General features: G+C 59.6%; 1 protein-coding gene across 5 annotated transcripts; it reads right to left on the reverse strand.

Moving 5' to 3' along the window:
* Positions 1-22: 22 nt before the first annotated feature.
* PLCXD1 (phosphatidylinositol specific phospholipase C X domain containing 1) lies at positions 23-26,570 on the reverse strand. 5 transcript variants are annotated; one of them, XM_047765991.1, is made up of 7 exons: positions 26,347-26,570; positions 15,996-16,145; positions 12,533-12,669; positions 8,270-8,398; positions 7,395-7,550; positions 5,569-5,752; positions 23-2,418 (listed from the first exon to the last, which is right to left on the reverse strand). In XM_047765991.1, the coding sequence occupies exons 2-7, from the start codon at positions 16,123-16,125 to the stop codon at positions 2,180-2,182; spliced, it is 975 nt and encodes a 324-aa protein (XP_047621947.1). In that variant the 5' UTR covers positions 16,126-16,145; positions 26,347-26,570; the 3' UTR covers positions 23-2,179. The 5 variants fall into 5 exon arrangements, with proteins under 5 accessions (XP_047621947.1, XP_047621946.1, XP_047621945.1 ...); XM_047765990.1 differs by lacking the exon at positions 26,347-26,570 and adding an exon at positions 22,566-22,964; XM_047765989.1 differs by lacking the exon at positions 26,347-26,570 and adding an exon at positions 22,316-22,383.
* Between the last annotated feature and the right edge of the window lie 1,110 nt (positions 26,571-27,680).

Below are 27,680 nucleotides of genomic sequence, written 5' to 3' on the forward strand. Positions count from 1 at the left end.
TAAAAAATGCCACAAACACAACTGACTTTAAGGTCTTTTAATCATTCTCCAGAATTAAATGATCCACATTGACCCGTTCCGGACACAAGTGTGAGGTAATCGCGGTCAGGTCCAGCGGGAGCCACTGGCCAGGGGGAGCCGTCAACACCCGCCCTTGCCTCCGTTGCTCCCCTGCACCAGCTCCACGCGCCAGCCGCAAGCTCAAAGCCCGCCCAGCAAGGCTCAGGCCAGGGTAGCCCCTGGGGTGGCCTGTGAGTTTCTTTCTGGATTTCAGGTGCCTTCGCTCAAAGCAGAAGCAGGTTTTCTTAAGGAAAAGGGCTGATGGGGTCCCAAAGAGTATGTCTTCCAATGTGGATTAAACGGTCATTTTCAAGAGCATCCTAAGAACCTGATCCCTTTACAGGAAGAATGTTCCAGAACACGAGCCACACAAGGACACACACACACACACACGCCCCGGCCTCCAGGTCTCTCTAAAGCCGGACATTCCATTAAAAGCCCAGTTGGGGTCTGTCCTTTGGCTGAGGCGCGGGCAAAAGAATATGCTTTCACAACCTCTGAGTTTGGGAAACTCCTGCTCATTGCGGGAAGAGAGCAGAGGCCTCGTGGACGATGGCCAGCCTCCCTCGGGACCGGAGTCAACACCAGGTCTCCTTGTTCCACGGGGTTTTAACTTAACGGAGGCGCCTGAGCCAACCCAGAGCAGCAGAACGCTGCACAGCGGTATGTTCCCGTGCCCAGGAGCCGGGCCGCCGTGCAGGGCCACCGGGGAGCCTGTGTGGGGCGGGAGGACGATGCCGGAGGCCATGGAGTGTGCACGGCAGGGGCAGGGCGGGCCACGCAGCACTGGACCCTCTGATTGGTTCTGGGGCTCTGGGCTGCCGAGACGGCCACTGGGCTTCTGGACCTGGCACTGGGTGTTGGGGGGGGTGAACCGGCCTGGTGTGTGAGCCCTGGACAGCAGGGTAGTGGGTGCCCATGGGCCAGAGGACCCCCAAGTTGGTGGATTTATCCTCAGGGTCAGTGAGCCCCCTGGGGGCAGCCCCCCTGGGTCTGCAAGGCCCCCAAATGAGAGCATCAAGAACACAGAAAATAAGAAAACACAAAGTGAATAGACAGCGAACAGAGCGAACGGAACGGCAGAACACGGGGCAAGTTGGGAAACAGAGAAACACCCCCTAGGGCTTTGGGAGACCAGGAAGAGCTACAGGTGTGGATCCAGCTGCAGCAAAGAGGCCAAATGCAGAGAAGAACAAGTCACCTCAGGTTCGATACCTGAGGGTGCAGGGCAGCCGCACACCTGGGCTGGGGAGCTGGGGGAGGCGATGTGAGCACACACAGGGGACAGCTGAGAGGAGGACGAGGCTGCAAGGGCCGTGTGCCTGCACCTGCACAGGCACGGACGTCACATCGTTTCACCCGCGTCCGCACACCTGCACCACTGTGCTGAGACCTGTGTCCTTACACCTGAGTCACCCCGCTTACACCTGCATCATGTCACGTATGCTTCTGTCCTTACACCTGCCTCTTTCTGCCCGCACCCGTGTCCCTACACCTGTGTCCTCACATTTACGTCCTGTGGAAAGAAAAGGTTACAGTGGGGGGTCTGGGGATGGGGGGGGCACGTGTGCAACATCGCTTACATGCATCTCTGTAACAACCCCCCAAACAGACCCTTCATTCCCGCAACAGCCAGGGAATACCAGCCAACCCCTAGGAATCCTGGGAAAAGGGAGCAGGTGCTGGTTCACTAGAATGAGAAACAGGTGATCCCCCATTAGCTAATAAAATAGTTGTCTTGATAGGATTCCAACACGCTCAGTCCTGTCCTATGGACATGACATTACAGACCCTGAGCGGGGGGGGGGGGGGGGGGGGGGGCAGCCCTGAGCCTGTCCCATCGGCAACCACAGCAGAGCTGGGCCGAGCCCACACAGACCCACGATCCAGGTAATTCTCCTTGAGGAAGGCGCAAACCACCACCTTTAATCTCCCCCTACACGTGGATACCTCCCTAGACCCACCGGGGACCTCCCGGGCTGGGTGCGCCGAGGGGCACCGCCTCAGAGGGGAGGCCAGGGGCCCCACCGCTCTGCTCACCCACGTGGCTGGCGGCCACCCCACAGGATGGAGCGGCAGCCTTGGTGGTGCCTGGAGGCCGGGTTTGCCAGGAGCACCCTCAGCCCCGAAACAGCTTCTCGTTGAGTCTTATGACGTCGCTGACGAACGTGTCTGCCCCGACGAAGTCGCCCGCGATGATGTTGGTGCAGCGGACGCCCGACCCCGGGCACTGGGCCCGCACCCACGCGTCTAGGTAGGGCAGGCTGGGCAGCGTCATCCTCTCCAGGGACCCGGCCAGGTGCCCCAGGACATACTCCAGGTTCTCTGTCAGGTTGATGCCGGCCACAAACAGCCCGCCTGGAACAGAGAGGGGAGGGGGCTGGTGCCCGCAGTGCCGCCCACGGGGCCAGCCCTCCCTGGGCTGCCCTGGGTCAGCTTCAGACTTTCCGATCTCAGACCGAGACGAGAGCTGACACAGGGGCTCAAAGGGATGTCGACGCATTGAATTTCTCCTGTTGCAGATGATGATGGGCAGAACTGCCCCCAAACACGTCCACGTCCCGAATCCCACGTGGGGGATGGACCAACATCCCCAATTCCACATCCGGATTCCTGGAACCTGTGCGTAAGTGACCTTATGTGACAAAAAAGGGACCGTGCAGCTGGGATGACTTTAAGGATCTCGAGATGGTGGATGATGCTGGATTATCTGGGGGGCCCTACATGTCATCACAGCGTCCTGGTAAGACGCAGGCAGAGGCAGCCTGAAGACAGAACAGGGAGAAGGGGACGGTAGGATGGAAACTGGGGAGAAAACACGATGGGAGGCAGAGGCACTGAACGCAGTGCCCCTGGAAGCTGGAAGGGCAGGAGGCAGATTCCTCAGAGCCTCAAAACCAGCCCCGCCCCCAGGACCAGCCCCGCCCCCCAGGACCAGCCCCGCCCCCAGGACCAGCCCCGCCCCCCAGGACCAGCTGGCCCACAGCACCCGATCGCGCCGCCCTCCGCCCCGCTGTTCTCTCCGAAAGCCCACCCATGACTGCCCAGAACCAGGACAACACGTCTGCCTGCGCTTGTAGGCCAAGAGGTCTGTAGTTGTGTCACAGCAGCAAAAGGAGACCCCCCCCCCCCCACAGAGTGTATCAGCGGCTGATTTTCAAGGGGGTCCTCAGAATCTTCGAAATGCAGACTCGGGCCCAGCCCAGACCTGCCAAATCAAGAGTCTGGGAGGGTGGCCCGGGCCCAGTGGAGGGTAGGCGCCCCACGTGGTGTAAATGCACAGCCTTCCTTGGGGTGGGGGGAGTGTGAGCTCTCTGGTCCTGTTTTTGGGGGTTTGTTTGCTTTTTGCTTTTTAGGGCTGCACCTGCGGCATATGGAAGTTCCCAGGCTAGGGGTCGAATTAGAGCTGCAGCTGCCAACTGATGCCACAGCCACAGCAATGCTGGACCCTTAACCCACAGAGCAAGGCCAGGGATCAAACCCACATCCTCATGGATACTAGTCAGGTTCAAAACTGCTGAGCCACAATAGGAACTCCCTGGTCCTGTTTTTTGAAACTAGAGGTGAAATTCATGTAACGTAAGATCAACCATTTTACAGCAGGGCCACGTAGCACATGCACGGTGCTGGGCAACCACCATCGCTTCTGGCTCCTGATCTTTGCTTTTAATCTTTTTATGGCCACACCTGCAGCATGTGGCCGTTCCCAGGCTAGACACTGAATCGGAGCTGCAGCTGCAGGTCTACACCCACCACTGCCACAGCAATGCGGGATCTGAGCCACATCTGTGACCCCCACCGCAGCTCCCAGCAACGCTAGATCCTTAACCTGCTGAGCAAAGCCAGAGAGGGAATCTGCTCCGTCATGGACACTATGCGGGTTCTTAATCCACTGAGCCACCATGGGAACTCCTGGTTCCAGATCATTCTCATCCCCTAAGGAAACCCATGAGCTGTCACCCCCAGCCCCTCCTCCAGCCCCTGGCACCACGAACCCACTTCCCATCCCTGTGGATCTGCCCCTTCTGGACATTTCCTCTCGGTGGAGTCACACACGGTGTGTCCTTCGGGGTCTGACTCCTTGAACCGTGTTTTCAAGGCCCATCTGCATCTCCTCATTCCCTTTCACGAACCATCTTCCACTGTGTGGATGGAGCACATGCGATGGTCCGTCTCTCCAGCCACAGGCATTCGGGTCGTTCCCACCCTGAACATTCCCCAAACCTCAACCCCAGAGCCGGGACGGAGCTGATTCCAGGTCCAGCCAGGCAGGGGGCCAGGGCCTCCCTCCCCCAGACCCCGCCACCTGGCAGCCTCATCAACACTGCCCCGAACTGCGTCACCACAGCCAGCCTTCCTTCTACGAACGTGGGCAAGGAAACAGAAACCCCCAAAGTCCATAGAGTGTCCAGGGTGAAACAGCTGCCTTGGGGGAAAGGGGGCCCGATGCCCAGGAGCAGGCGTCAAACTCCCACAGATGTGTCTGCAGTGACCGATGCTTTTGGAAAAACCATCATCTATCGCGTTGGCTCAGAGAAAACCGCCAGTGATGCCCTCCCTGGGGTACCGAGTGTGACACAGGATAGAGCTCGATCAGCGGCTGTTGGCTGAGGACAGGAATCTGACAGCAGACCCTGGAGTCAAGGGTCCACCTTGACGGGAAACATTAAACCCCTAAGCCGTGGACCCGTCCGCAGGAGAAGTTCCCCTTCACCAAACCGATGGCTACACCAAGCAAAACCCCACAGATCCTCAAAGCTGATCGTCTTCAAGAAACCAACAAACCCCTGGGACAAAGCAGGAGGCAAAGCTGGGAGGCAACACGGCGGCTGGGCACACGCCGAGCCCACGACCCCGGCTGATCCCCCGGAGCGGGAGGCCAGCACCCAGCGCACGGCCCGGCGGACGCCCCGGAACTGAGCGAGTGAAATTTGACAGAGACACAAAGTGAGAGACACAGAGACAGAGACAGAGGGATGGGGCGGAGGTGGAGCTGCCGGGCTCGGGGGCACTGTCCCCCTCCTGACCCACCACTGGGCAGGGCCACGGGCCGGCTCCAGGTCAGCCGTGCAGATGGACGGGCTCATGCGTGTAAACCCTTAGCAGTGCCCAGTCGGTGGGAACCCTGACGTCTCCTGTCCCTGAGGCCCGTGTGCAGGGAAATAAGACAGTGTGACCGCGAAACCACGGTGCGCGGGGACACGCTCGGTCCTGCTGGCCTCACCCGCACAGAGAGCCAGGGCCGTGGGTCTGCCTGCGAGGCTCCCCGTACACACCTGGGTCAAGGCCGTGCGTGGGTGTGCACATTCACACGCGTGCACCCGTGTAAATGCACACACATTTGTACATATACAGGCGTACGGGCATGGCCACGCATGGGTGTGTACATGCAGGCACAGAAGTTCGTGTACGTACGTGCACACACGGGCAGATGCTACTCTGCATTTCCTTCACTGGACCCCCAAAGCAAACCCCGGCCGGCAGCACACGTGTGACGGCAGCACGCACCTGGGCGCCCGCAGCTCTTCATGCGTTCCAGGTAGCAGACGAGGTCCTGGGGCTTCACCTTGTTCCCCCACCAGTAGGGGATCCCCGGCCACAGCTCCGCGTGCCGGCTCACGGACGCCTCGTCCTCGTAGGACAGGATCACCTGCTGGCCCCGCGACCACAGCTGGCGCAGCGTCGGCATCTCCTGCAGCGGGGGATGGGGGGTGTCCTGAGATGGGGTGGGCGGTTACTGGGGGGTCTGTGAGAGGAGACAAGGTGGTGGGTTATGGGGGTGTCTGTGAGGGGAGAGGGTGGTGGGTTATAGGGGTGTCTGCATGGAGAGAGGGTGGTGGGTTATTGGGGTGTCTGCATGGAGAGAGGGTAGTGAGTTATTGGGGTATCTTGAGGGGAGACGGTGGGTGGGTTACTGGGGTGTCTGTGAGAGGAGATGGTGGTGGGTTATTGAGCTGTCTGAATGGAGAGGGGGTGGTGGGGTTATTAGGGTGTCTGTGAGGCTAGACAGTGGTCAGTTATTGGGGTGCCTGAGAGGAGACAGTGGTGGATTATTGAGGTGTCTGCATGGGCAGGGCGGTGGGTTATCAGGGTGTCTGTGTGGAGAAAGGGTGGTGGGTTGTTGGGGTGCCTTGTGGGGGTGGGGGTGGGGGTTGGGACTCCGTCCCAAAAGCATCCTGGCACCCTGATTCCCACAAGGTCACGGACACTCATCTTCAAAGCACCTGAGCTCACATTGACCCTTGATTAGTGACAAGTATGTAACAGTTTCTGTGATGATTTTACACGTCACAGGACAGTCACCTTGCCCTGTGACACACTTCCCAGCCTTCCTCCCCAGCACTGGGACGTCCTCGGTGGGGTTCAGAGTGGTTGGCTTGTCCCCAGGACAGCGTCTCGGGCATGTCCTCTCGGGCCCTGAGTACCCGGCCGTCCCAGGCTCACGGCCGTGCTGTGGTCTCTGTTTTAACCCCAAATACTCAGCCCTGGGTGCACCTGCTGCTGTCACAGAGTGGACTGGAGAAATGCCAAACATATAAGGATTTGACATGAACTGATGTAAACGCAACCAAAACGGATGTGGGTTTAACCTTTCGGGCTCCTGCGGGACGGAGGGCGGGTACACATCAGCCACTAGCACCAAATGGAGAGAATTATGGACATAACCAAACCACAGCTCGTATTACAGGCTCAACTGTGTCCTCAAGATTCCCAGGCTGAAGCCCTGACCCCAGGGCCTCCAGAAGGGGCTGTGTTGGGAGACGGGTCTTTCAAGAGGAGAGGGCGGTAAATGAGGTCACAGGGGTGGGTCCTGATCCCCCCAGAACAGGGGCCCTTAGAAGAAGAGGAGGTTAGGACACAGACACAGAGGGACGGCCCTGTGAGGACACGGCCATGGACACGCCCAGGAGAGAGGACTCAGGAGGGACCGGCCCTGCTCGCCCCTGGGGCTCAGACTCCAGCCTCCAGGACCGGGAGGGAATAAACTGAGCCTCCTGGATTGTGTACAGCAGCCAGGCACCCAGCACATACGCAGGGTGTGAAAATGCTGGGAATTCTTCTAAACGGGCGCCAAGGGCAACCCAAGGTCATGGGAAGCAGCTGCTTCATGTGATGCCACGCGGGACGGGTGCAGGCACCAGGCGGTACCGTGCCTCTGAGGGCAGTGGCTCCCTCCTCCCTGGGCATCGAGGGGACCCCGCCAAAGGCCTCACCCGGCTCCAGCACCCTCTCAGCACCAAGCCGGCAGATGGAGTCTGTGATGAGAAGCCAGCCGGCCCTCCCCGCCGTCCCGCTGCCACGGAGAGTGTGGGGATGGCGTGACCCCTGCTCACCCCTCGGGGGCACAGCATGTCCCCAAAGATGTTCTTGATGCAGGCGACCAGGTACTCGTGCAGGTCCTCGGTCATCCCCTCGAAGTCCCTGCAGGCCAGGACCACCACCTCCCGGGGGTGGTTTTCCAGCCACTCGGAGATCTCCGTGAGCGTGTCCTGGGGGGGGGGGGTGGAGGGGGCGCTACATCGTCGTGAGAGCCGCGGGGCGGGAAGCGCACCCCTCCCCATCCACCCGGTCCTGAACAAACGCAGAGCCAGAGCACAGCAGCAGCCCTCCAGGGCCGCAGCCTCATCGCAGTGCCAGCCTGGCCTGCGTTGCCCTTGCTGTGGGGGAGACGTGGGCATGTGTGTGTGTGCTCGCATGCATTTGTGCCTGTAGGTGCACGTGTGCACGCGCGTGCACATACATCAGTGCCTGTGTGTGCACAAATATGCATGCGTGTGCATACCCGCTCCAGAGGGCATGGCTTGCGCAGTTGCATGAGGTCTGGAAGCTCCGGGGAGCTTGTGAGGCCAGCTGGTGACCTGCAGAGCGAGGTCCCCAGGATGGCGCCTCCAGACCTAAAGGATCCTGGGGGCCTGGGGACACAGGGGACCAAAGCCAGTGCAAAGTAGGAGGTGACGTATCCAGCAGCCGAGACATTGGACGGATCAGGGACCCACTTCTGCAGAACTCCAGGAGCCACCGCAGTGGCCAGGGGTACTGCGGTGAGTTCAGAAACGCACGCCGGTCAGGAATTCTAACTGACGACGGCCAGGGTCAGCCTCTCCTGCCTGCAGAGGACAGGATCTGTCCCCTCGGGGCTCAGGCCTCCACCCCCTGCCTGGAGCGGACGTGTGTCCGCGGCTGCTGGTCCCCGGCTCCCCCGCCCTACCTCCACCAGCACGGTGGTGTACAGCATGTGGACGAAGTGCAGGTTCCTCTGGGCGCCCGCCACCATGTGCGCGATCCGCAGGTCCAGGTACCGCACCCCCGCGTCCAGCTGCTCTGTCACGTCCAGCACCTGCGCGCAAGGTCGGTCACCCCCGCTGGGGAAGGAGGGCAGCTCCCACCTGGCTCATCGCCCCCCGCTCAGGGTCAGGGAATGCCAGGGGGAGGGCACCCAGCCGAGGGCCGTGTTGTCCAGTGTCAGATCAGTAGCCGTGGTGCCTGCAGGGCTTGAGTCCTGCATCTGGAACCAGCTCTGCAGGGACCGTGGCCACGTGGGGCCACAGACCTGCCTGGTGAGGTCCGTCTGGCAGTGGGTGCCCCTCAGCCCTGATGCTGGGTCCCTGGAGGTCCCTGCAGGGTCCAGCCTTGCCTTTTTCCAGGCAGTCCCTGGGTGGAACCCCCTCTGGGTGCAGCGGCCCCAGGCCAGGCTCCAGGACACCCCAGGGTGCACAGGGACAGGCACCTGCAGAGGGGGCGGTTCTGCCCAACCACAGTGGTAGGAAAGACAAGACAGAACCCAGAGGGCAGATAGAGGGACAAAAAGACCCTCTGGGACGCACAAGGAACAGAGAGAGAAAAACGATATAAATTAGGAGGGGAAAACGGTGCCAGGCACTCTGCACAGACCAGTGAAGGGAAAGAAAAATATAAGGAGACGGTGGCCTCTCTATCCGAAATCAAAGAAAACGCATGGTACTGTTAACCTAAAAAATAAAAGAAACGGTACCGGGTCCCCTCTACGCAAAATGATGAAAAGAACAGGAATTACAGTGGAAATAATTCTCACGCTCTCTGTGGCCCTGCAGGGAGTTCAGGTTCCTCCTGCTGGACCCAGGGCAGGTAAGGACTGAGGCTCGGGGGCTATGAAGGGGCCCCCAGGCGCGTGGCCGGCCCTACACTCCAGCCCCAGCCTCCATGCAGAGCTGCCCGGAGGGGCCCTGGGACCGAGGGTCTGCCCTGTGTGAGCTGGAGATGGGCACGTGCCACCTGTCTCCACACAGACTGAATCCTGAGCCACTGCAGCTGCCCACCCCCAACCCCCCTGACAGGAGCTCAGGGTGAAGACCAGGAGTGAGGACTCTGTGGCTCTGGGAAAACTGGAAGGACCAGTCCCCAGATGGTTGGAGATTTTCAGGAAAAGCTTTTGGCATCTCGTATCTAGAAAAGCACGAACATCCTTCGTGGTGACGTCTGCTCCTCGTGACCCGCAGTGACCTTCACGAGACCAGCAGTGACCCGCTGTACAATGTGAGCTTGGTGGCAGGGACCCCCCACCCCTTCACTAAGACCACAGACACTCTGCCCTCCCCCTGCCTCTCAGGAGCGGTTTCTCAGAGCTCCTGGGATGCTGCCTCCTGGGCTCTAGTCCTGATTTTGCCCCCAGTCAAACTGAAATCTCAACTTTTTTTTTTTTTGTCTTTTGTCTTTTAGGGCTGCACCTGCAGTTTGTGGAAGCTCCCAGGCTAGAGGTCAAATAGGAGCTGTAGCTACCGGCCTACGCCACAGCCACAGCCACGTGGGATCCGAACTGTGTCTGTGACCTACACCACAGCTCACGGCAACACCAGATCCTTAACCCACTGAGTGAGACCAGGGATCAAACCTGCAACCTCATGAATCCTAGTCAGATTCGTTTCCTCTGCGCCATGACGGGAACTCCTGAATTCTCAACTTTTACGTTGTGCATATTTTCGTTGACACCTAGGTCAGCGTCCTTGCCGTGGGGGCCCCGGGTCACCCAGGCTGCAGGGCACAGGCCTTCAATCCTGTGGCCTTTCCTTTGGTTGAGGCTCTGGGTGGAGGGACCACTGTATCCACTAACATCTCCTTTGGGAATTTACACTGTGTTTTTCAGACGATGAAACAGGCGCTCATCTTTTACTATTTGGAAAGCAATATTAAAGCAGCAGAGAGAGTTCCTGTCGCGGCTCAGTGGAAACAAATCCGACTAGGAACCACGAGGTTGTGGGTTCAATCCCTGGCCTCACTCTGTGGGTTAAGGATCTGGCGTTGCCGTGGGCTGTGGTGCAGGTCGCAGATGTGGCTCGGATCCCGGGTTGCTGTGGTTGTGGTGTAGGCCAGCAGCTGCAGCTCTGATTCGACCCCTAGCCTGGGAACCTCCATATGCCGCAGGAATGCCCCTGAAAAGCAAAATAATAAATTAATTAATTAAAAAAAAAAACAAAAGCAGCAGAGCCTTTTGGTAGCAGAGTCTGAAGAGGATGAAGAAATGTACATGCGGCCTATGGCCCCGCGCTGACTGGCGCTGGGGACAGGACATCACAGGCAATTCCTGGGAGGCAGGAGGGTGCATTGCCACCCACTTTCCCCAGGTGCCCCGACACAAAATTAAATGATGCCCCCCCCCCCGCCCCGGATCGTCCTATGGACGTCCTGCATTTGCCCCGTTCTGATGACACAGCAGCATGTTCAAGAGAGAAACCACTTCCAGTGTCAGAGGAACTTTCTGATTCCCAGACTCGTGCTCTGGGGCTGGAGCCTCCGCACAAGCTTTGTGCTTCTATCCTCTGCTGGATCCTCTGCAGGCTCCCAGCCTTCCCCGCAGTGCCACCCGCCCCCAACACCCCCTCCAGACCTCCTTGTCTCCAGCATGATGGGACCCCAGCTCGACGGGGGACTCCTGGGCCCCAGGGGACCTGCTCCCCACTCCCAGCGGGCTCCCACGCACCCTTGAGAGGCTGCAGGCACCTGACACATTTGGGAATGTGCTCTCCCAACATTCCAGCCCTCGCTCTCCACCCCGTGGATCCAGAGGGATTCCAGATGCGTGTGTGACAGACACTCCCAGCCGGAAGCAATTACAAAGGACCGAGTCTCAGGAGTGACCCTGTTACCCTCCAGAGGGACACTGAGGGCCCGCCCCCTGGGGGGAGGGGGCTGGGGGTGGCCGGCGCCCCAGGCGGCTGTGCTCCTGCCTCCGCGCCCAGGCGGGCTCCCCACCCCCAACCCCGCGCCCTGCTGGCCAACACGTGCGCCGGGCAACAGGGTCCCTCGGGCAGCCCTGCCCCTGAGCGGCCCCAGGAGGGCAAGTCCCCTTCCTCTCGACCCCCAAGAACCGCCCCATCCCAGCTTCTCTCCAGACCCTAAAGGCCCCATCCAGGTGGGCAGAGGCTGTGGGTGAAGGACGAGGGGCAAAGTACGAAGGAGAAACTTCATTCTCCCACTGAAAATAGGGCACGGCCAGCGTCCCCCCCCCCGGAGAAAATGCACACGTGCTGGTGATTTCTTCACTTTTGCAAATGTCCGTGAACCTTTAAAAACAGGCCTGTGGCCAGTCCCACAGCTCTGAACGTGTCTCTTCCAGGCCAGGGTGCGTCTCTGTGTGAAACCTGGGGTGTGCCACCTGTCTCTACGGGGACTGAATCCTGAGCCGCTGCCGCTGCCACCCCCCCCGACACCCCCTGACAGGAGCTCAGGGTGGGGACCAGGAGTGAGGCCTCTGTGCTCTGGGGAAACTGGAAGAACAGGGCTTCAGAGGGTTAGGGATTTTCAGGAGAAGATTTCAGGAGCCCGAGTCTGGCATCTCCTCGTACCTAGAAAACCACCAACGTCCTTCATGGTGACGTCTGCTCCTCGTGACCAGCGGTGACCTTCACGAGGCCAGCAGGGACCTTCCCCACCATGGGAGCTTGGTGGCGGGGACTCCCCCTTCACCGAGATCAGACACTCTGCCCTCCCCCTGCCTCTTCGGAGCGGTTCCTCGGAGCTCCTGAGATGCTGCCTCCCGGGCTCCAGTCCAGCTTTTCCCCCAGGAAACCGAACTCTCGACTCTCAGGTCGTGCACGTCTTAAAAGTCAACATCTGACCCGTGATGCAGAAGCAAAGGCCCCGCTCCCGGCTCCTGGGAGGAGAGGCCTGGCTCCAAAACACAAACCCACCTCCTGAGGACAAGGGGCATCACTGATCTGGGAACCGGGCAGCAGGGTGGTCCCTGCTCAGCTGCACGAAGCGCGAGACCCTTGTCTCTGCAGCCTCTCTGAGGCCACCCGTGAAGCCACCTGTGATGCGTCCCCTCTGGCTCCACACTGGTTCCAGGGTGAAAGCACACTTTTTCTCTCCTACCTGTGCAGGAGGCTTTATGGGTGCAGGGGGTTTGTTTTCCATCCTATGTCCCCACCAGGGACAAGGATGTCAGTCCCTGTGGGTGACGCTGGCAGGAACTCGCCAGATGCCCGCAGAGCCTCACCTGGGTGATGGACCACCGGAGCACCACGGGGAGGGTGACACAGGGCAGGATCTTGGCCAGAAGCTGCAGCAGCCGCGACTCGTTGTGGGAAATGGGCGATTTCTTGTTCAAGCAGTAGGTCATCGTGTCATGGCTCCCTGGGCGACACCCGAGGGACATCTCATTACTTCTTCCTCCCGCTCTGGGCCCCGCGCCACACACAGGAAACACACACACAGCCCTGGGGGCACTCCGTGGCCCCCGAACTCTCATCCACCAGGACGTGGGAATGGGACCATGTCTAGAAATGGGGTCTTTGCAGGTGTGAGGAAGGGAAGGGTCTGAGAGGAGGGCCTCCTGGATGAGACACAAGAGGAGACCCAGACACAGAGCAGAAGCCACGGGAAGATGGAGGCAAAGACAGGAACAGGAAACACACTCCCAGGAACATACGTTAGTTGCAGAAAAATGAGAATACACAGGTAAGCAAAAAATAAAATAAAATCCTCCTATTGACATACACATATTTCTATGTATATTTTTATATATCGTGTATATGTTATACATATGGATCCATTTATATGTGGAGACCATTCATTTATATATGTGTGTGTGTGTGTGTGTACATATATATATATATATTTTAAACAAACAACAGAATCAAACTCTGCCGTTCGAATCTGCTTCTTCACCTGACAAGATCCAGGAGCCGTCACATCAGGTCCTTCACTTCCGCGCATCTGCAAAGACCCTGCTTCCAAATAAGGTCCTGTTCACAGGGTCAGAGGCGCGTGAATGTGGCAGCACACACAGCGCGTGGTCACTCCCACGGTCAGGTCTGTGGTGTCGCCCCCGCCCCCCAGCCCAGCCTTAGGAGCATCGGGACCGCGCCTGAGACCCCGGGGCCTCTGTCCTCTGCGCATGATCAGACCGCTGCAGTGACTGGATTCAAGTCAGGGCTGGTGGGACACTGGGCCCGCGGATGGGGAAACAAACAGATTGGGTTCCGCCCCCAAACGCTGCTGGCCGACAGCAGACACCCCCTAAAGCGAGTGCTCCAACAAGCCTTTGGATACAGTGGCACTATTCACAGCAGCAAAGCAGACGGAAACCACCCAAATGTGCAGGAACTCATGGGTGGAAACGCAGCATGGGGTCCATGCACAAGGTGGACTGTGACTCAGCCATGAAAACGAGTGAGGCTCGGACACAGGCTGCCAGGTGGCAGCCTGGCAGCCACGATGCTCCGGGAACGAAGCCAGACCCAGAAGGACATATTTTGTGTATCCATTTAGAAAAATGCCCAGGAGTTCCCATCGTAGCACAGCAGAAATGAATCCGACTAGGAACCATGAGGTCGTAGGTTCGATCCCTGGCCTCGCCCAGTGAGTTAAAGATCCGGCGTTGCCATGAGCTGTGGTGTAGGTTGCAGATGTGGCTCGGATCTGGCATTGTTGTGGCTGTGGCATAGGCCGGCAGCTGTAGCTCTAATTCGACCCCTAGCCTGGGAAACTCCATATGCTGCAGGTGCGGCCCCTAAAAAGACAAAAGACAAAAAAGAAAAAGAAAAATGTCCAGAAGAGGCAAGCTGACTGAGACAGAAGCAGTTAGGGTTTGTCAGGGCTTGAGGAGCGTGAATGGGAGATTACGTAACAGGACCAGGGGTTACAGGGCATTCTGGACCTACGCAGAAGGGGTGGTGGCACAGAGCTGTGAACATGCTCAAAGCCCCCAAACTCTTCAGTTTGCGTGGGTGAGGAGTTCCTGGTGTGGCTCAGTAGGTTAAGAACCCGACTAGTATCCATGAGGAGAGGGGTTCAACTCCTGGCCTCGCTCAGTGGGTTAAGGATCCGGCAGTGCTGTCAGCTGTGGTATAGGTCACAGAGGCAGCTTGGATCTGGTTGTTGCCGTGGCTATGGTGTAGGCTGGAAGTTGCGGCTCTGATTTGACACCTAGCCCAGGAATTTCCATATACCGTGGTGTGGCCATACAAAGAAAATAAATAAGTAAATAAATAACTATAACGGGTTAACTGCATCTGCATCGTATGCAAGCTGCATCTCAATAAAACTGTAAAAAAAAAACCTATCCAGGAGTGTGTAACTTACTCCTCCATCAAATTACGCCTCTCCAAGGACGGAGGGCAGAGACAGGGCCTGCAGGCCTGAGCCTGGCCCCCTGGGATGCGGGCCAGGGGCTGGGAGACAGGGCCCCCCGGGAGGGAGGGGCCAGAGCGCTGTTCAGAGTCCACAGGGCTGCCCCACCTCAGCCTTCGCTCCCTGCTGTGCAGCTTTCATCCTGGCTGCGCTTATCCTGGCTGTGCCTGCAGCTGGGGTCCTGCGGCCCCACATCCCCAAAGAGTCTGGTGGTCTTGCCGGGGCCTCAGCCAGGAGACCCACAAGGGCTGCTCCTGGGGACGGAGGCCTGAGCACCGGAAGCGTCCTTCCTGTGGCGTCCCCACTGGGAAGCACATGGCAGGGGCCAAGGGCACGGGGCTGTGGCTGGCTGACCCTGTGCTGGGTGGGCAGGTGGTTCCCAGTTGGCCCCACGCCCTGAAGGGACAGGTGGGCAGTGGGGCCCTCTCATCCCACAGAGGGGGGACAGGTGGCACAGAGCCCAGCAGTGGTCAAGGAAACAAGGCAAACAGAAAACTTCCAACAGTGAGAGACAGTGTCAGGCCGGGTATCCAAGCGAATCAGCGTTTTGCGTCTGTCCAACAGCCCTGCAAACGAAAGACAGGCCAAGGCAGCCGGCGGGCAGCGCCAGGGTCACGGAGGTGCAAGGGGCCTGCGTCCGCGTAGCTGGAGGAGTGTGGGTGGACGATGGGGAGCGCGTGCACCCACACCCAGGCCACAGAGCCGTAACCATCTCTCCAATGACCCGAGGCACAGATGCACACCCTGCAACTGCCCACCTGCCTGTCCCCACGGGGCAGCCCCCGGCGAGACGCCTGTCCAGGGCTGAGCTTTGCAGCACTTTCTGCTCCAAAAAGGGCTTGAGTCAAAGGCTCCTCAGCTCGATGAGAAAGTCTTGGACCACCTTACGGCATCTCAGGGCGGGTCGGACCCAACTCTGGACTCTCCAGGTCCAAGTGCAGAAGACACTGCACGAGCTCTGGTGGAAAACGTGGGTGTGCACATGAGGGGCTGAAAGGGGCCAGGACAGCCTGGCTGAGGGGCTGTCACGTCTCCTGAAGCCGCGTTCTTGGAGGTGCAGCATGTGCCTCCCGGGCCGAGGGGGAATGAAGTAGACAGAGGAAGGAAGACGCTGGTGTGCCTGCCTGTGGGTGCATGTATGTGAATGCATGTGCATGCCTCTGGGTGCATGTGTGCTGCCTGTGAGTGTGGGTGTGTGCCTGTGCGCATCTGTGCGTGCATGCCTGTGTGTGCACATCTGTGTGGGCACGCCTATGGCACCTGAGGCTTCCCCGCACCCTGGACCCAGCTGACCGCAGGTGCCCCCACCAGGCATGCAGGGCGCTCACCTGGGATGGACAGGTGGTGGAGGGGCACGTCCCAGAGCCGCGGGCACAGCGCCGACATCCAGTCCGCGTTCACATCCCTGGGGCAGGGCCCGCGCGGGAAGCCGCCAGATGTGCTCGCCTGTCCGCCCATCAGAGGCAGCTCCGGGCGACCTGGGGAGGAAACGAGGTCGTGTCCGCGTAAAAGGAATCGGCAGAGCTCCCTTCCAACGGGAGGACGGGAGAGGGTGGGCACGAGGGTGCAGAAGACGTCAGGAGAGAGACAGACTGAGACAGAAAGGGAGACGGACAGACACACAGACCCCGAAGGAGGGGGAGGGGAAGAGAGGTTGGAGGCGGACACAGACAAAGCTCTAGAACAGAGCGCAGGCATTCCTCCCGCCAAGGAAATTTACGTTTAAAGAGGAGATGCCCACTGAACAAACGCCATTAGCGTCTCACTTCCTGGTCATCTGTGGTTTCCCGGCTGCCTTCCTGTGACTTCGTCCCCACAAAAGACCTGGGTCTCAGTGTCCCCTCCTCCTGCCACAGCCTAGGATGTTAGCGTCTTCTCAAGCTGTCACAGCCCAGGGCTGAGTGTCCCCTCCTCCTGTCACAGCCCGGCGCTGAGTGTCCCCTCCTCCTGTCACAGCCCGGGGCTGAGTATCCCTCCTCCTGTCACAGCCCAGGGCTGAGTGTCCCCTCCTCCTGCCACAGCCCGGGGCTGAGTATCCCTCCTCCTGTCACAGCCCAGGGCTGAGTGTCCCCTCCTCCTGTCACAGCCCGGGGCTGAGGGTCCCCTCCTCCTGCCACAGCCCACGGCCTTTCCACCACAGTGAAGGTGGCCTGAAGGACCAGAAACCCCCTCCCCCTCTGCATCTGGAAAGGTCTTCCCACAAAGACCCTTCCCCACCAAGACCCGGCTGAGCCTCAGGACCCCCTTCCTGACCAGGCCACACAGGCCCAGGCCCTCTGGGCTCCTCAGCCAGGGGGTGACCCGCTCCTTCCCACGACTGGTCCGAACAAGGCTGGTTACCCACCTGTCCCCCTCCTCCCTGCCCACCTGCAGCCCCTGCCCTCCACCTGGGCAGAAGCCCCTCTCTGGGCACCTCCTGCGTCGGGGCCTCCGATCCATGTACCTTCAGCCACCTTCACGCCAGCCCCACGCCTGGGCCCCTGCACCTGCGTTTGCTCCTCTCCACGGAGAAACCCCCTTTGCTCCAAGTCTCCAGATGCCTGCGGACCTTGTCAGCAGTTACCTCTGGTGTCACAGTCCCCCTCTGTGACAACAGCTCTCCTCTATTGTCATACTACCCCTAGAGTGACAGTCTCCCCTTTGCAGCAAGCGTCCTCCTCTATTGTTATATTACCCCTATTGTTCTCTCCTGCCCCCAGAGTAACAGCCCCCCCAACAGAGTGAGAGTCCTTCTCTACTGGCATATCCCCCCTACACTAAGAGGTCCACTTTAGTGTCACAGTCCTCACTCTACAGCAATAGTTCCCTCTCCACTGTCATAGTTCCTCCTCTACAGTGACAGTGCTCCTCAGCTGTTACAGTCCCCACTCTACAGTAATATCCCCCCTCTATAATAATAGTCCTCCTCTACTATTACAGTTCCCACTCTACAGCGATATTCCGCCCTCTACAGTAACAGTCCTCCTCTACTGCTATAGTCCCCATTCTGTAGTAATATCCCTCCTCTCTAGGAGTAGTCCTCCTCTATTCTAACCATCCGCTTTGTGCAGTATTAGTCCCCCTCTACAGCAATAGTCCTGAAACCGAGTAGGGCCCCATGGGGCTCCTGGGCACAGAAGGCTTTCAGTGTCCCCCCTCCCCGGTCGTGCCTTCTTGTTTGTAGGAAACAGGCTTCATTCAACCTCCAGGACCTTCCCTGAGTTCTGAAGGGCAGCTTCAGATAGCGGCTGATCCAGGGAGGGAGGAGATGCAGAGACAAGGCGCGCCCGTTCCTCGTTCCAGAGAGAAAGTCCCACTTTGAGAAACGCTGAAGCTCATCAGGAGCCCGCCAGAGCCCAGGCTGAAGGAACAGGCCCTGCACACACCCTGATCCTTATCAGCAATCCTGCCCCTGAATCTGCTATAAAACTCCTCACCGCCCCCCCCCCCCGGCCCCGGGGTTGGGGACACACAGCTTCGAGGGCACGAGCCTGCTGTGGCTGCCTCTGCCCGGCAAAGCAACCAAGCTCTTCTCTTCTACCTCACCCCAAACTCTGTCTCTGAGGTTCAACTGCATGTCGGTGCCCAGAAGCCGGGTTCGGCATTTGATATCTCTATATTTACATCCCCCCTTCACAGTAACAGTCCCCTCTACAGTAACGGTCTTCCTGTATTGTCAGATTCCCCCTGGACAGTGAGAGCGTCTCTTCCACCATAATAGTATCTACGTCACTGTCCCTCTTCTACAGGAATGGTCCTCCTCTATTGACACTGTCCTCCCTCTACAGTAACAGTTCTCCCTGTAGAGTAATAGTTCTCTTCCATTGTCATAGTCCCCCCTCTGCAGTAACAGTCTCCCCTCTACTGTAATAGAGCCATTCTGTTGTCACAGTCCTCACTCTGCAGTCAGAGTCCCTCCTCTAGAGTAAAAGACTCTTCTCCTTTTCAAAAGTTTCTCCTCTACAGTAACAGTGCTATGTCATGTCACAGTCCCCCCTCTGCAGCAACAGTCTCTCCTCTACTGTAATAGACCCAGTCTATTGTCACAGACCTCCCTCCACAGTAACAGTCCCTCCTCTACAGTAAAAGTCTCCCCTCTATTGTCAGTTTCTCCCCTACAGTAACAGAGCTACTTTATAATCAGTCCCCCCTCTGCAGTGATAGTCCTCCTGGATTGCCATAGACCCTTTCTAGGGTGACAGTCCCCCCTCTATTGTCATAGTCCGCTTCTCTAGAGTAAAACTCCCCCTATTCCCCTATGTACTAACAGTTCACAGTCCCTCTGCACTAATAGCCCTCCTGCGTTGTAATCGCCCCTCTATAGTAACAGTCCCCCCTCTGCAGTAATAGTCCTCCTCTACTGCAATAGTTCCCCTTCTCTTGTAACAGGCCTCTCTCTCTAGCAATAGACCCCCCTTTATTTTAATAGTCTTGCTATACTGTAATAGTCCCCTCACAATGGTAAGAGTCTCCCCCATTATAAGAGTCCACTCTCTAATGACATAGCGCTGCCTTTGCTATACTAGTCCATCTCCACGGAGTAGGCCCCCTCTACTGTCATAGTCCCTCCACTACTGTAACAGCCCCCACATTATCACAGTGCCCCACTGTACCCTTCCTCCCTTTACAGGAACAGTCCCCCTGCTACAGTAAAAGTCCCCCTGCTACAGTAAAAGGCCCTCCCCCTTCACATCCCCTTATATGAGTCCCCGTTCCTTCTTGCAGTAATTCCTTTGAAATGTCTCCCACTCAGCTATAGTAGATGCTCAATAAATATCTGTCAAATAAGTGTATGAAACAGATAAACGAGTAAACAGAAAAAAAGAAAGAAAAAATTTTCCTGGATTTGAATTTATTTCATCAGCCTCAAGGGACTGCAAGGGTGACATACGTCAAAACGCTTGCTGTAGGGCCCAGGCGTGGGTGTGTGAGGCAGCTGAGGATGCATGTCCCCCATGATGCATGGTGTGTGCCTGTGTCACCATCGTGGGGGCACCTGTGGGTATGTGTCTGTCTTCCTATCACAAAGGAGACCTCTGCCCAAACACAAGATACATAACACTAAGAGTGTCCTGTCCCCATGACACAGGTCACCTGCCCATTGGGTGTCCTGTCCCCATGTCCCCAGGCCTCTGGTTCATGAGAACATGGGTGGCTTTGTAACAAGCCCTTCATCCCCCCATCGGCCCCCACACACCTGAGACGGTCATGAGATTGTCCATGACGGGAGGAAAATGGTCCCATCCCTGTGGACACCAATCCTGCATTTGCCAAGCACTCCCCTCCTCCCAGGTGCATAGGTGTGGACCCGTCCTCGCCCTTGCTGCAGACTCCAGTGCAGACCCCAGCTCTCTGCTTTCCAGGTACGGATTCAGGTGTGCTCAGCACACCCAGAACCGCCGGGGTGACCCCCCTCCTCAGTCTCGAGCTCTCGGCAGCACCTCTGGGAGTCAGCGGGGTGCGCCTGGGCTCCCCGCCCCCGCCGCCAGCACTTCCTCAGCTGGATCCACTCCACCCTCTGGCTTCTCAGTCAGCGCCACCCCCGCAGTGGCCACGAGGAGAGGCTTTCACAAAACGCAGCAGGATGAGTTAAGGTTCAGCCCCGCTGACCCTGCTCTGACCTGAGCCGCCCGGGGACGCCACAGGGAGGCGCCTTCCGCCCCACGCACATCCGCAGGTGGTGACTAGCACATAGTGACACTCAGGAAATAGTTGTCAGGGGAAGGGACGGATGGACGTGCACACACATGGCAAGCCCACCTGATGCTCCCGAAGTCCTTTACACCTGGACCCCCGAATGCTCACCCCTCCACACTCCCCGGACCCCTCCCCCGCAACGCTCGCTGTTCCCCCACCACCACCACCAGGCTCCCCAAACGCTTAGCAAGCTCCCGAATGCTCGGTGAGCTCCCAAAATGCTCATCCACACCGACTCCCCCACCCCCGACGCCACAGGGCTGGTAAAGGAAACTTCAGCCATCGAGTTCTTGCCGACTAGGTCAGCAGCACAGGAGACGGCGGGCTCAGCGGCTCTGATCCAGGGAGCTCCCCACCCTCCGCGCCGGGGCCACCAGAGCCCAAGAGGGGGACGCTGCCCCCCGGGGCCCCGGCCCTCCAGCCCCTGCAGCGGCCCCTGCAGCGGCCCCTGCAGCCCCAGGGTCCCGGGAAGGAAGGCGGAGCCGGGGCTGAAGGATGGGAGCATGGACCACCCTCGACGGCCTTCCGGCCTCGGGAGCCGACCTGCCCGACTCCCCGGCGGACTGTCAGGGGTCTCAGAATTCAGACTGACGGTGGCACTCACCGCGACCGCCGAGTCCCGCGGGCTTCTGGCCGCAGCTCCACCGGCTCCCCGCCTCGGCTGGGAGCCCAGGGCACTTCCTCCAAAACTCAGGCGCTGATTGGATGCAAACGCCCACTCCTGGAAGGTGTGGGCGGAGCCCCCTCCCAGGGCTGACCCGCCCCCACCCCAGCACGCAGCCCTCCCCCCACCTCCTGAAGGGACCCCCACCGCAGCAACCTCGCCACCTCTGCAAGGGACCCCACTGTGGGGACTGCGCTGCCCAGCTGGGGGTCCTCGACTCCTCGGGCAGACAGTCTGCAGGGACCAGACCCCCGCAGGGGACTCCGTGAGGACGTCCTGACCGGGCCCATGGCATCCAGTGGTCGGCTGGTGGGATGTGAGGACATTCTGAGGGTGACCACCTCGAGGTCCAGGGGTCAGAGGACAGGGACGGAAGGATGTCCCAAGTGTGACCACTGAGTCCAGGAGTCAGAGGATAGGGTTATGAGGGTGTCCTGACTGTGACCTTGGGGCCAGTGGCCAGAGGATGGGGAGATGAAGATGTCCTGGGTGTGACCACAGGGTTCAGTGGTCAGAGGATAGGGACATGAGTGTGTCCTGAGTGTGACCCCAGGGCCCTGTGGTCAGTGGACTGGATGTGACCGACGTGAGTCACGTGCGCCTGGCTGAGCTCTGGCCGCTATCCATTACAGCAGTCGCTGGACCCCAGGGCTGGAGCAAACTAGACTCTCACCCAGAGCCCAGTTGCATCATCCTGGAGGCACCCATGCCTTTGATCTCGGGGCCCACGGATCGGCAAACGGCCAGTTCCTCCACTGAAGTGTCCTTCCTTCTGCCCTAAGTGGCCGGCCCTTGTCTCAGCTCCAATGACAGTGTGGCCTCAGTGGGTGGACGTGGATCCCCAGGGCACGTCCACACCTGCAGACCCCCTGCCCCTGACGCTGACCCCAAGGGGACTACAGCCCAGGAGGGGGGTCCCTCCCCCTCTCCTCATTCCTGTCTGCTCCTCTTCGTGAGTCCTCCGCTCAGCGAAGAGCCTTGTCCACCCGCACCCCCCACACCGGCGGGAAGTCAAGGAACAGAGTGGACAAATGTCGGGATGGCTCAGAGGCCGACGGGGGTGAATTCTCCAGGGGGCCTCTCTCCCCTCCGTTCAGAACCCTCATCCCTCTGTCATTGCTGCCGGCGGACTTGGGGCTTCTGGTCTCTCATGGGGACGTTAAAGCACCTGGCTGGCTCCTCTCTCCCGGCCTCCATCCAAACGCAGGCCCCTGAGGCTCCCTCCCTCCTTCCCTCCCCCTCCCACCCTCACATTTCCTGCCCCGCCCCCTCAGCTCTCCCACCCCTTCCCTGCCTGCAGCTTCTCACCGGTCCCCGGTTCTCCGCTCTGGCCCCTTCCACAGCCCAGGATCCCAGGTGGAGCTGGTAAAATGGGCCTGCCCACCCCCCTCCACTGCCTGCGTAATAGACCCCCCCTCCGGTCTGGGCGGGGCTTCCTGACCGCCCGCCTTCAGGCATCCTCCTCCCGGAGAGGTCTTCTCCTGCCCTTCACCCTCCTGCCTCCAGGGGGCGAAATCACTGCCCAAAGTTGTCCAGATCTCCAGAACCTATGACTTACTTCATCAGGCTCCGTGGCAGAGCGGAATCAGGTTGCAGAACAGCTGAGCGTGAGGCAGAGAGAGTCCCCTCTTCACCCAGGCCGGCGGTGCAAAGACCGGGCTGAAATGTGCATGAGGGACTGGAGGGAGCATCCGTGATTCTGTGGGAAGGACTCCTCAGCCGTTGCTGGCTTTGCAGACGGAGGAAGGGCCTCCAGCCAAGGATGCAAGGCTCCAGAAGCCGGAAAGGCAGGACAGCATCCTCCCCCAGGAGCCCCCAGAAGGAACCAGCCTGCCCACACGTGCACCAGCCCAGGGAGGCCACCTGCGACTAGTGACCAACCAGACCTTTGTGGAAGCAGTTACAGCGCCTGCAGGGAACTAACAAACGCAAGGTCTCTTTCCTGCAGCTGTTCGCCCTGTCTGACCCCGCCCTCCACCTCCTTCCTCCAGTCCCGGCTGAGAGGCTGCCTCCTCCATGCAGCCCTCCCACGGCCATTCACACCTGCCATCAGGGACGAAAGCTACTCCCACAGGGAGCAGGGAACAGGTCCCACGTATGTTGTAGCCCAGACACTCAGCGCAATGCCTCCTACAGAGAAGCAGCAGATGCGTCTCCCGGATAAAGACCCTGACTTCATCCAAGGTGACAGGCACTGCGATTTCCCAAGCCTGGGCGGTGGACAACTTTTCTATAAAACCTTGGTGTGGGTTTTATGGAATTCTCGTTGTGGTTCAGTGGAAACGAACTTGATACAGTCTCCATGAGGATGCAGGTTCCATCCCTGGCCTTGCTCAGTGGGTTAAGGATCCGACATTGCTATGGCTGTGGTGTAGGCTGGCCCCCTAGCCTGGGAGCCTCCATATGCCACAGATGTGGCCTTAGAAAGCAAAAAACAAAACCAACCCAAAACCTTGGTGTGGGTTTTTTATTGCTAAAAATTGTTTTGTGTTAAAGAGAACGATTTGGGGGCATTTAGCACATTCCCAATGTTGTGCCAGCACCACCTCTATCTGGTTCCAGCACATCCTCATCCCCCTGGAGGAGACCCTGTCCCGTTAATCACTCTCAGTGTCCTCGCCCCTCTGCCTGAAAACGCCAGATTGCTTCTGTCTCCATGGATTTGTCTGCTCTGGATGGCTCATATTAAACGGAATCAAGAAAATGTGGGTTTTCACTTGGCTGTACAGCAAAAATTGAGAGGGCATTGTAAATCAACTATAATAAAAAGTTTCTTTAAAAAAAGCGTGACTTTTGTGACTGGCTTCTCTCGCTGAGCATTGTGTCCTCAGGGTTCACCCACTTTGTAAGCAAGTGTTGGAACTTCATTACTTCTCATGGCTGAGTCATATTCCATCAAGGAATGAGAGTAACTGTTGTGGGTTTAAATCGATGTGACAACCTGTACACCCCATTCTGATGATGGAGCAACCTCAGGGAGGACAATGCAGCTTCAGGACATTCCAGGGTCCCATTGGGGATCTGAACAAACACACGTGATGTCCCCTCCCAATAGAGCATCACATGGTGGAGAGGGGGCCCAGGTAAAGGTGAGGGGTGCCCACGAGGCAGAGGGCCCGGAGTGGAGAGCCAGGGGGAGCTGCATCACCCCTCACCCCCCACCTGGGCCCTTACCTTACTCTGGATGTCCCCCCATCTGGGCCCTGACCTGAGTGGGCATCCCCCCACCTGGGCCCTGACCTCGCTCTGGATGTCCCCCCATCTGGGCCCTGACCCCACGGAGGACGTCCCCCACTCCCCCCAACAGCTCCCGCAGCCCCGTGGTGTCCATCCTGGCAGCCCCCAGCCCCACCCTCAGTTTTGTTCCCTCCTCCTCCTCTGGTCTCTGAACAGCCTGCCCTCGGGTTCCTGTGGTTTGCCACATCGACAACTTGGCACCGCAGGGAATTCCTGCTTTTGCACAGAGACCCCCATCTGCTTGTCCGGGTGGTACCTGGGTGGCACCTGGGTGGCACCATGGGGGGTTGTGGAGTGTAAACGAGGGCATGAACAACCCTCACCAGGATGGTCCAGAGGCAGACCCACTGTTCAGCCTGCATGTTCATGTGTGCCCGGCAGTGCAGGATGGAAGCCACCAGGGGCGGGGCCAGCTCTGTCATCGTGCTGTGACCAGCCCCGTGGGGCGGGGGCTCCCCACACAGGCTGACTGACTGACTTCGGCCCTGGACGCCGGGGGCCGTGTCCTGATTCCTTTCACCCCGAGGCTGGGACCTGCCGGGTGAAGCAGACGGCCCTGCAGTCAGTCCATGGGAGCTGCGGGAACACGGGTGCGGCTGCAGAGTAAGGCGGGCGCACCTCCTGTTACTCGAAAACACACACGGTAGAAACATGATTTTTACCGTAACACCCAGAACCATGGAAGGAATTTTCTGAGGTGAGCTTGTAACACTGCCCGTCCACGTGGACCACCCCTGCCCTGCTTACCCTCCCTCAGTGGGCGGGGTCGAGCCCTCCCCCCCAGAAGTGGCCTCTGAGGTCTCCTGGGGGGCCTCCCTGCACCCTGGGGATGTGACCTGCCTAAGACCCTGGACACGATGCCCCAACTCAGGTGGCCTGTAGAGGTCATGCAGAGGTCATGCAGAGGTCACATGGAGGTCACGCCGAGGTCTGAGCAGTCTAGCCCCAAAGAAGCAGCACATGGACCTGGACACAGGTATGTCCCCTGTGCACAGCTGGGTCCCTGCCAGCACGTGTGAGGTCACCTTCTTAGGGCCATGGTCCCCCTAAGGCCTGCCCACCGCCTGGCCGATGTCCCTTTGCTGTGACACCTGCGGGACTCACACCTGTGCCTCCTGCAGCCCTTTCTCCCTCCTGTGAGGATGTCAGCATAACTGACGCACCCTGGGCCCCTCCAACTCCTCCTGTCTGTGCACGGACCCCGCCCAGGACTGTGCGGTGTGGTCACTCAATTTTCTGTCCTCAAGGCCCTTCTAGTTCATAGACTGTTTAGGAGTTCCCATCGTGGCGCAGTGGTTAACGAATCCGACTAAGAACCATGAGGTTGCAGGTTCGATCCCTGGCCTTGCTCAGCGGGTTAAGGATCCGGCATTGCCGTGAGCTGTGGTGTAGGTTGCAGACATGGCCTCGGATCCCACGTTGCTGTGGCTGTGGTGTAGGCTGGCGGCTATGGCTCTGATACAACCTCTAGCCTGGGAACCTCCATATGCTGCAGCCCCAGAAAAGGCAAAAAAGATTAAAAAAAAAAAAAAATAGACTGTTTAAGAGTTATTGGGACCAGGGGGCCTCTATGCTGTTAATTCCCAAACAGTGAACACGGATGAGCCCAGTTCCCTATTCAGACTGTGACACAGCACCTTCTGTTTGCAAGTGCCACCCTGCTGTGTTAACTATAAACTGTCCCCATGACCCCTCCGCCATGCAGGTCAAAGCAGCAAATGCTTCCAATTGTTTGGCAAGCATTCTTGGCTGACCCCCAAGGAAGCACGTGACTCCCCAAGGAGTAGGCTATCAGCAGACCAGGGGCTGAGGGAACCATGTCTTCACCAGGCCACCAGACGTGCCCGTGTCCCCACCCACGTCCAGCCGCAGGGAACCAGCCAGATGGACACCCCCTTCCAGAGGCCCCGCCTTGGGGGGCGGGGGACCCGCCTGAGGGAGGACGGACGTGCAGTAGTGTGGGACACTCACTGACCCTCCCTCTGCGTGTCCCCCTGTCCTAGGCCCAACCCCCTGTCTGTCCGCATCCATCCCTGTCCCTCTCCGGCCCCCTGTGGTCTCGAACCCAAGGAATCCTTCCTCTCTAGGCTCCCAGCGCTCACTTTCCAACCTCAAGACCGTCGCTGTCCAAGTCACCGTCGGGTTTCTCTGCCCAGTGAAGACGAGGCTGTTTTCAGCAGTGTAGACGGGGCTACACTTCCGCTCCAAGCCCACGTCTGGCTCGACATGGGGTGTTTCCTGCGGCCCCGGAGCCTGGGGCCGAGGCGGGAGCGGGCTCGGGAGCTGGGCTCTGAGAGCTGGGGGGCAGGCGCTGGGGACGGGAGCTGGCTTCTGGGCGCTGGGGGCAGGCCGGGCGCTGGGAGGGGGACCGAGAGCGAGGGCGGGCTCGGGCTCTGGGGCGGAGCCGGGGGGTGGAGCCAGGGCGGGTCCCGCTCTGAGGGCGGGCGCCGGAGGCGGGCGCTGGGCGCCGCCGGCCGGCTTGGGCTCCGGGGTCGGTGGAGGACTCGAGCGTTGGGGGCGGGCTTGGGGGCCGGCCCGGGCGCTGGGGGCGGGGGCTGAGGGCGGGGGCGGGTTCGGGACCTGGGGAGGGGGCTGAGGGCGGAGCCAGGGCGGGTCGGGCTCTGAGGGCGGTGGCTGAGGGCGGGCCTAGGACCCGGGGCCCAGGGGCTCTGGGGGCGGGGGCGGGCTCTGGGGCGGAGCCGGGCTCGGGCTCTGCGGAAGGGCTCGGGGGCCCGGCCCCGGGGTGTGGGCGCTGGGGGCGGAGGCTGGGGCCGGCGCCGGGGGCAATGACGGGCCCCAGCGCTCTTTGCGGAGCTGGGCTCGGGCGCTGGGGGTCGAGACAGGCCGGGGTCTGGAGGCGGGGGCGGGGGCGGAGCCTGCCCAGGCGCTGGGCGTTGTGGTGCCAGGCTGCCTGCCAGAGGGAGCAGCTAGGATATCCTGGCCTGTGGCTCCGCCCGGTGGTTTCCCTGCCCTCCTGTCGGGCACAGTGTCCAGCTCTCCCTGCTGCCTGGCTGCTCTGTCTCCTATCGGGCGGTCAGTCCTGGTCCCCACAGCCATCACCCCAAGCTCCACAGCCCTCATACAGGCTCAGCGCTGACCCAGGACCGTGTCGTGGGCTCACCTGCCCACCGTTGGTGGGTGTCTTCAATCCACCTGCGCTGAAAGGTGAGGGCTCCCGCCAGACGCTCCCAAAGCTTCACCCCGACATCCTTCTGGGATCAGCCCCATGTCCTGCCAGGATGTTCCACCATCACCCAGCTCCTAGCTGCGTGGCAGGAGCGGGCACCAGGCCTGCTGCATGCACTGCTGTGTGTCCTGCAGTATACACATGTGTGACCCTGCCTCATGCAGGAAAAGCAGCCCTAGCGCAGGATGGGGGGACGTGTGACTGACCACAGGGTGGAGTCAGGTCTTGGATCACCAGGCAAGGGCAGCC

The sequence above is a fragment of the Phacochoerus africanus genome, unplaced genomic scaffold (assembly GCF_016906955.1).
Source record: "Phacochoerus africanus isolate WHEZ1 unplaced genomic scaffold, ROS_Pafr_v1 Scaffold_144, whole genome shotgun sequence".
NCBI lineage: Eukaryota > Metazoa > Chordata > Mammalia > Artiodactyla > Suidae > Phacochoerus > Phacochoerus africanus.

Coding starts and splice junctions, on each gene's coding strand:
- PLCXD1 (XM_047765991.1), bottom strand. CDS start 16,125: ATGGGCGGACAGGCGAGCACATCTGGCGGCTTCCCGCGCGGGCCCTGC. Junction 12,670..15,995: donor CCACCACCTGTCCATCCCAG/GTGAGCGCCCTG, acceptor GGTGTCGCCCAG/GGAGCCATGACACGATGACC. Junction 5,753..7,394: donor ACATGCTGTGCCCCCGAGGG/GTGAGCAGGGGT, acceptor CCCCCGCTGCAG/GAGATGCCGACGCTGCGCCA.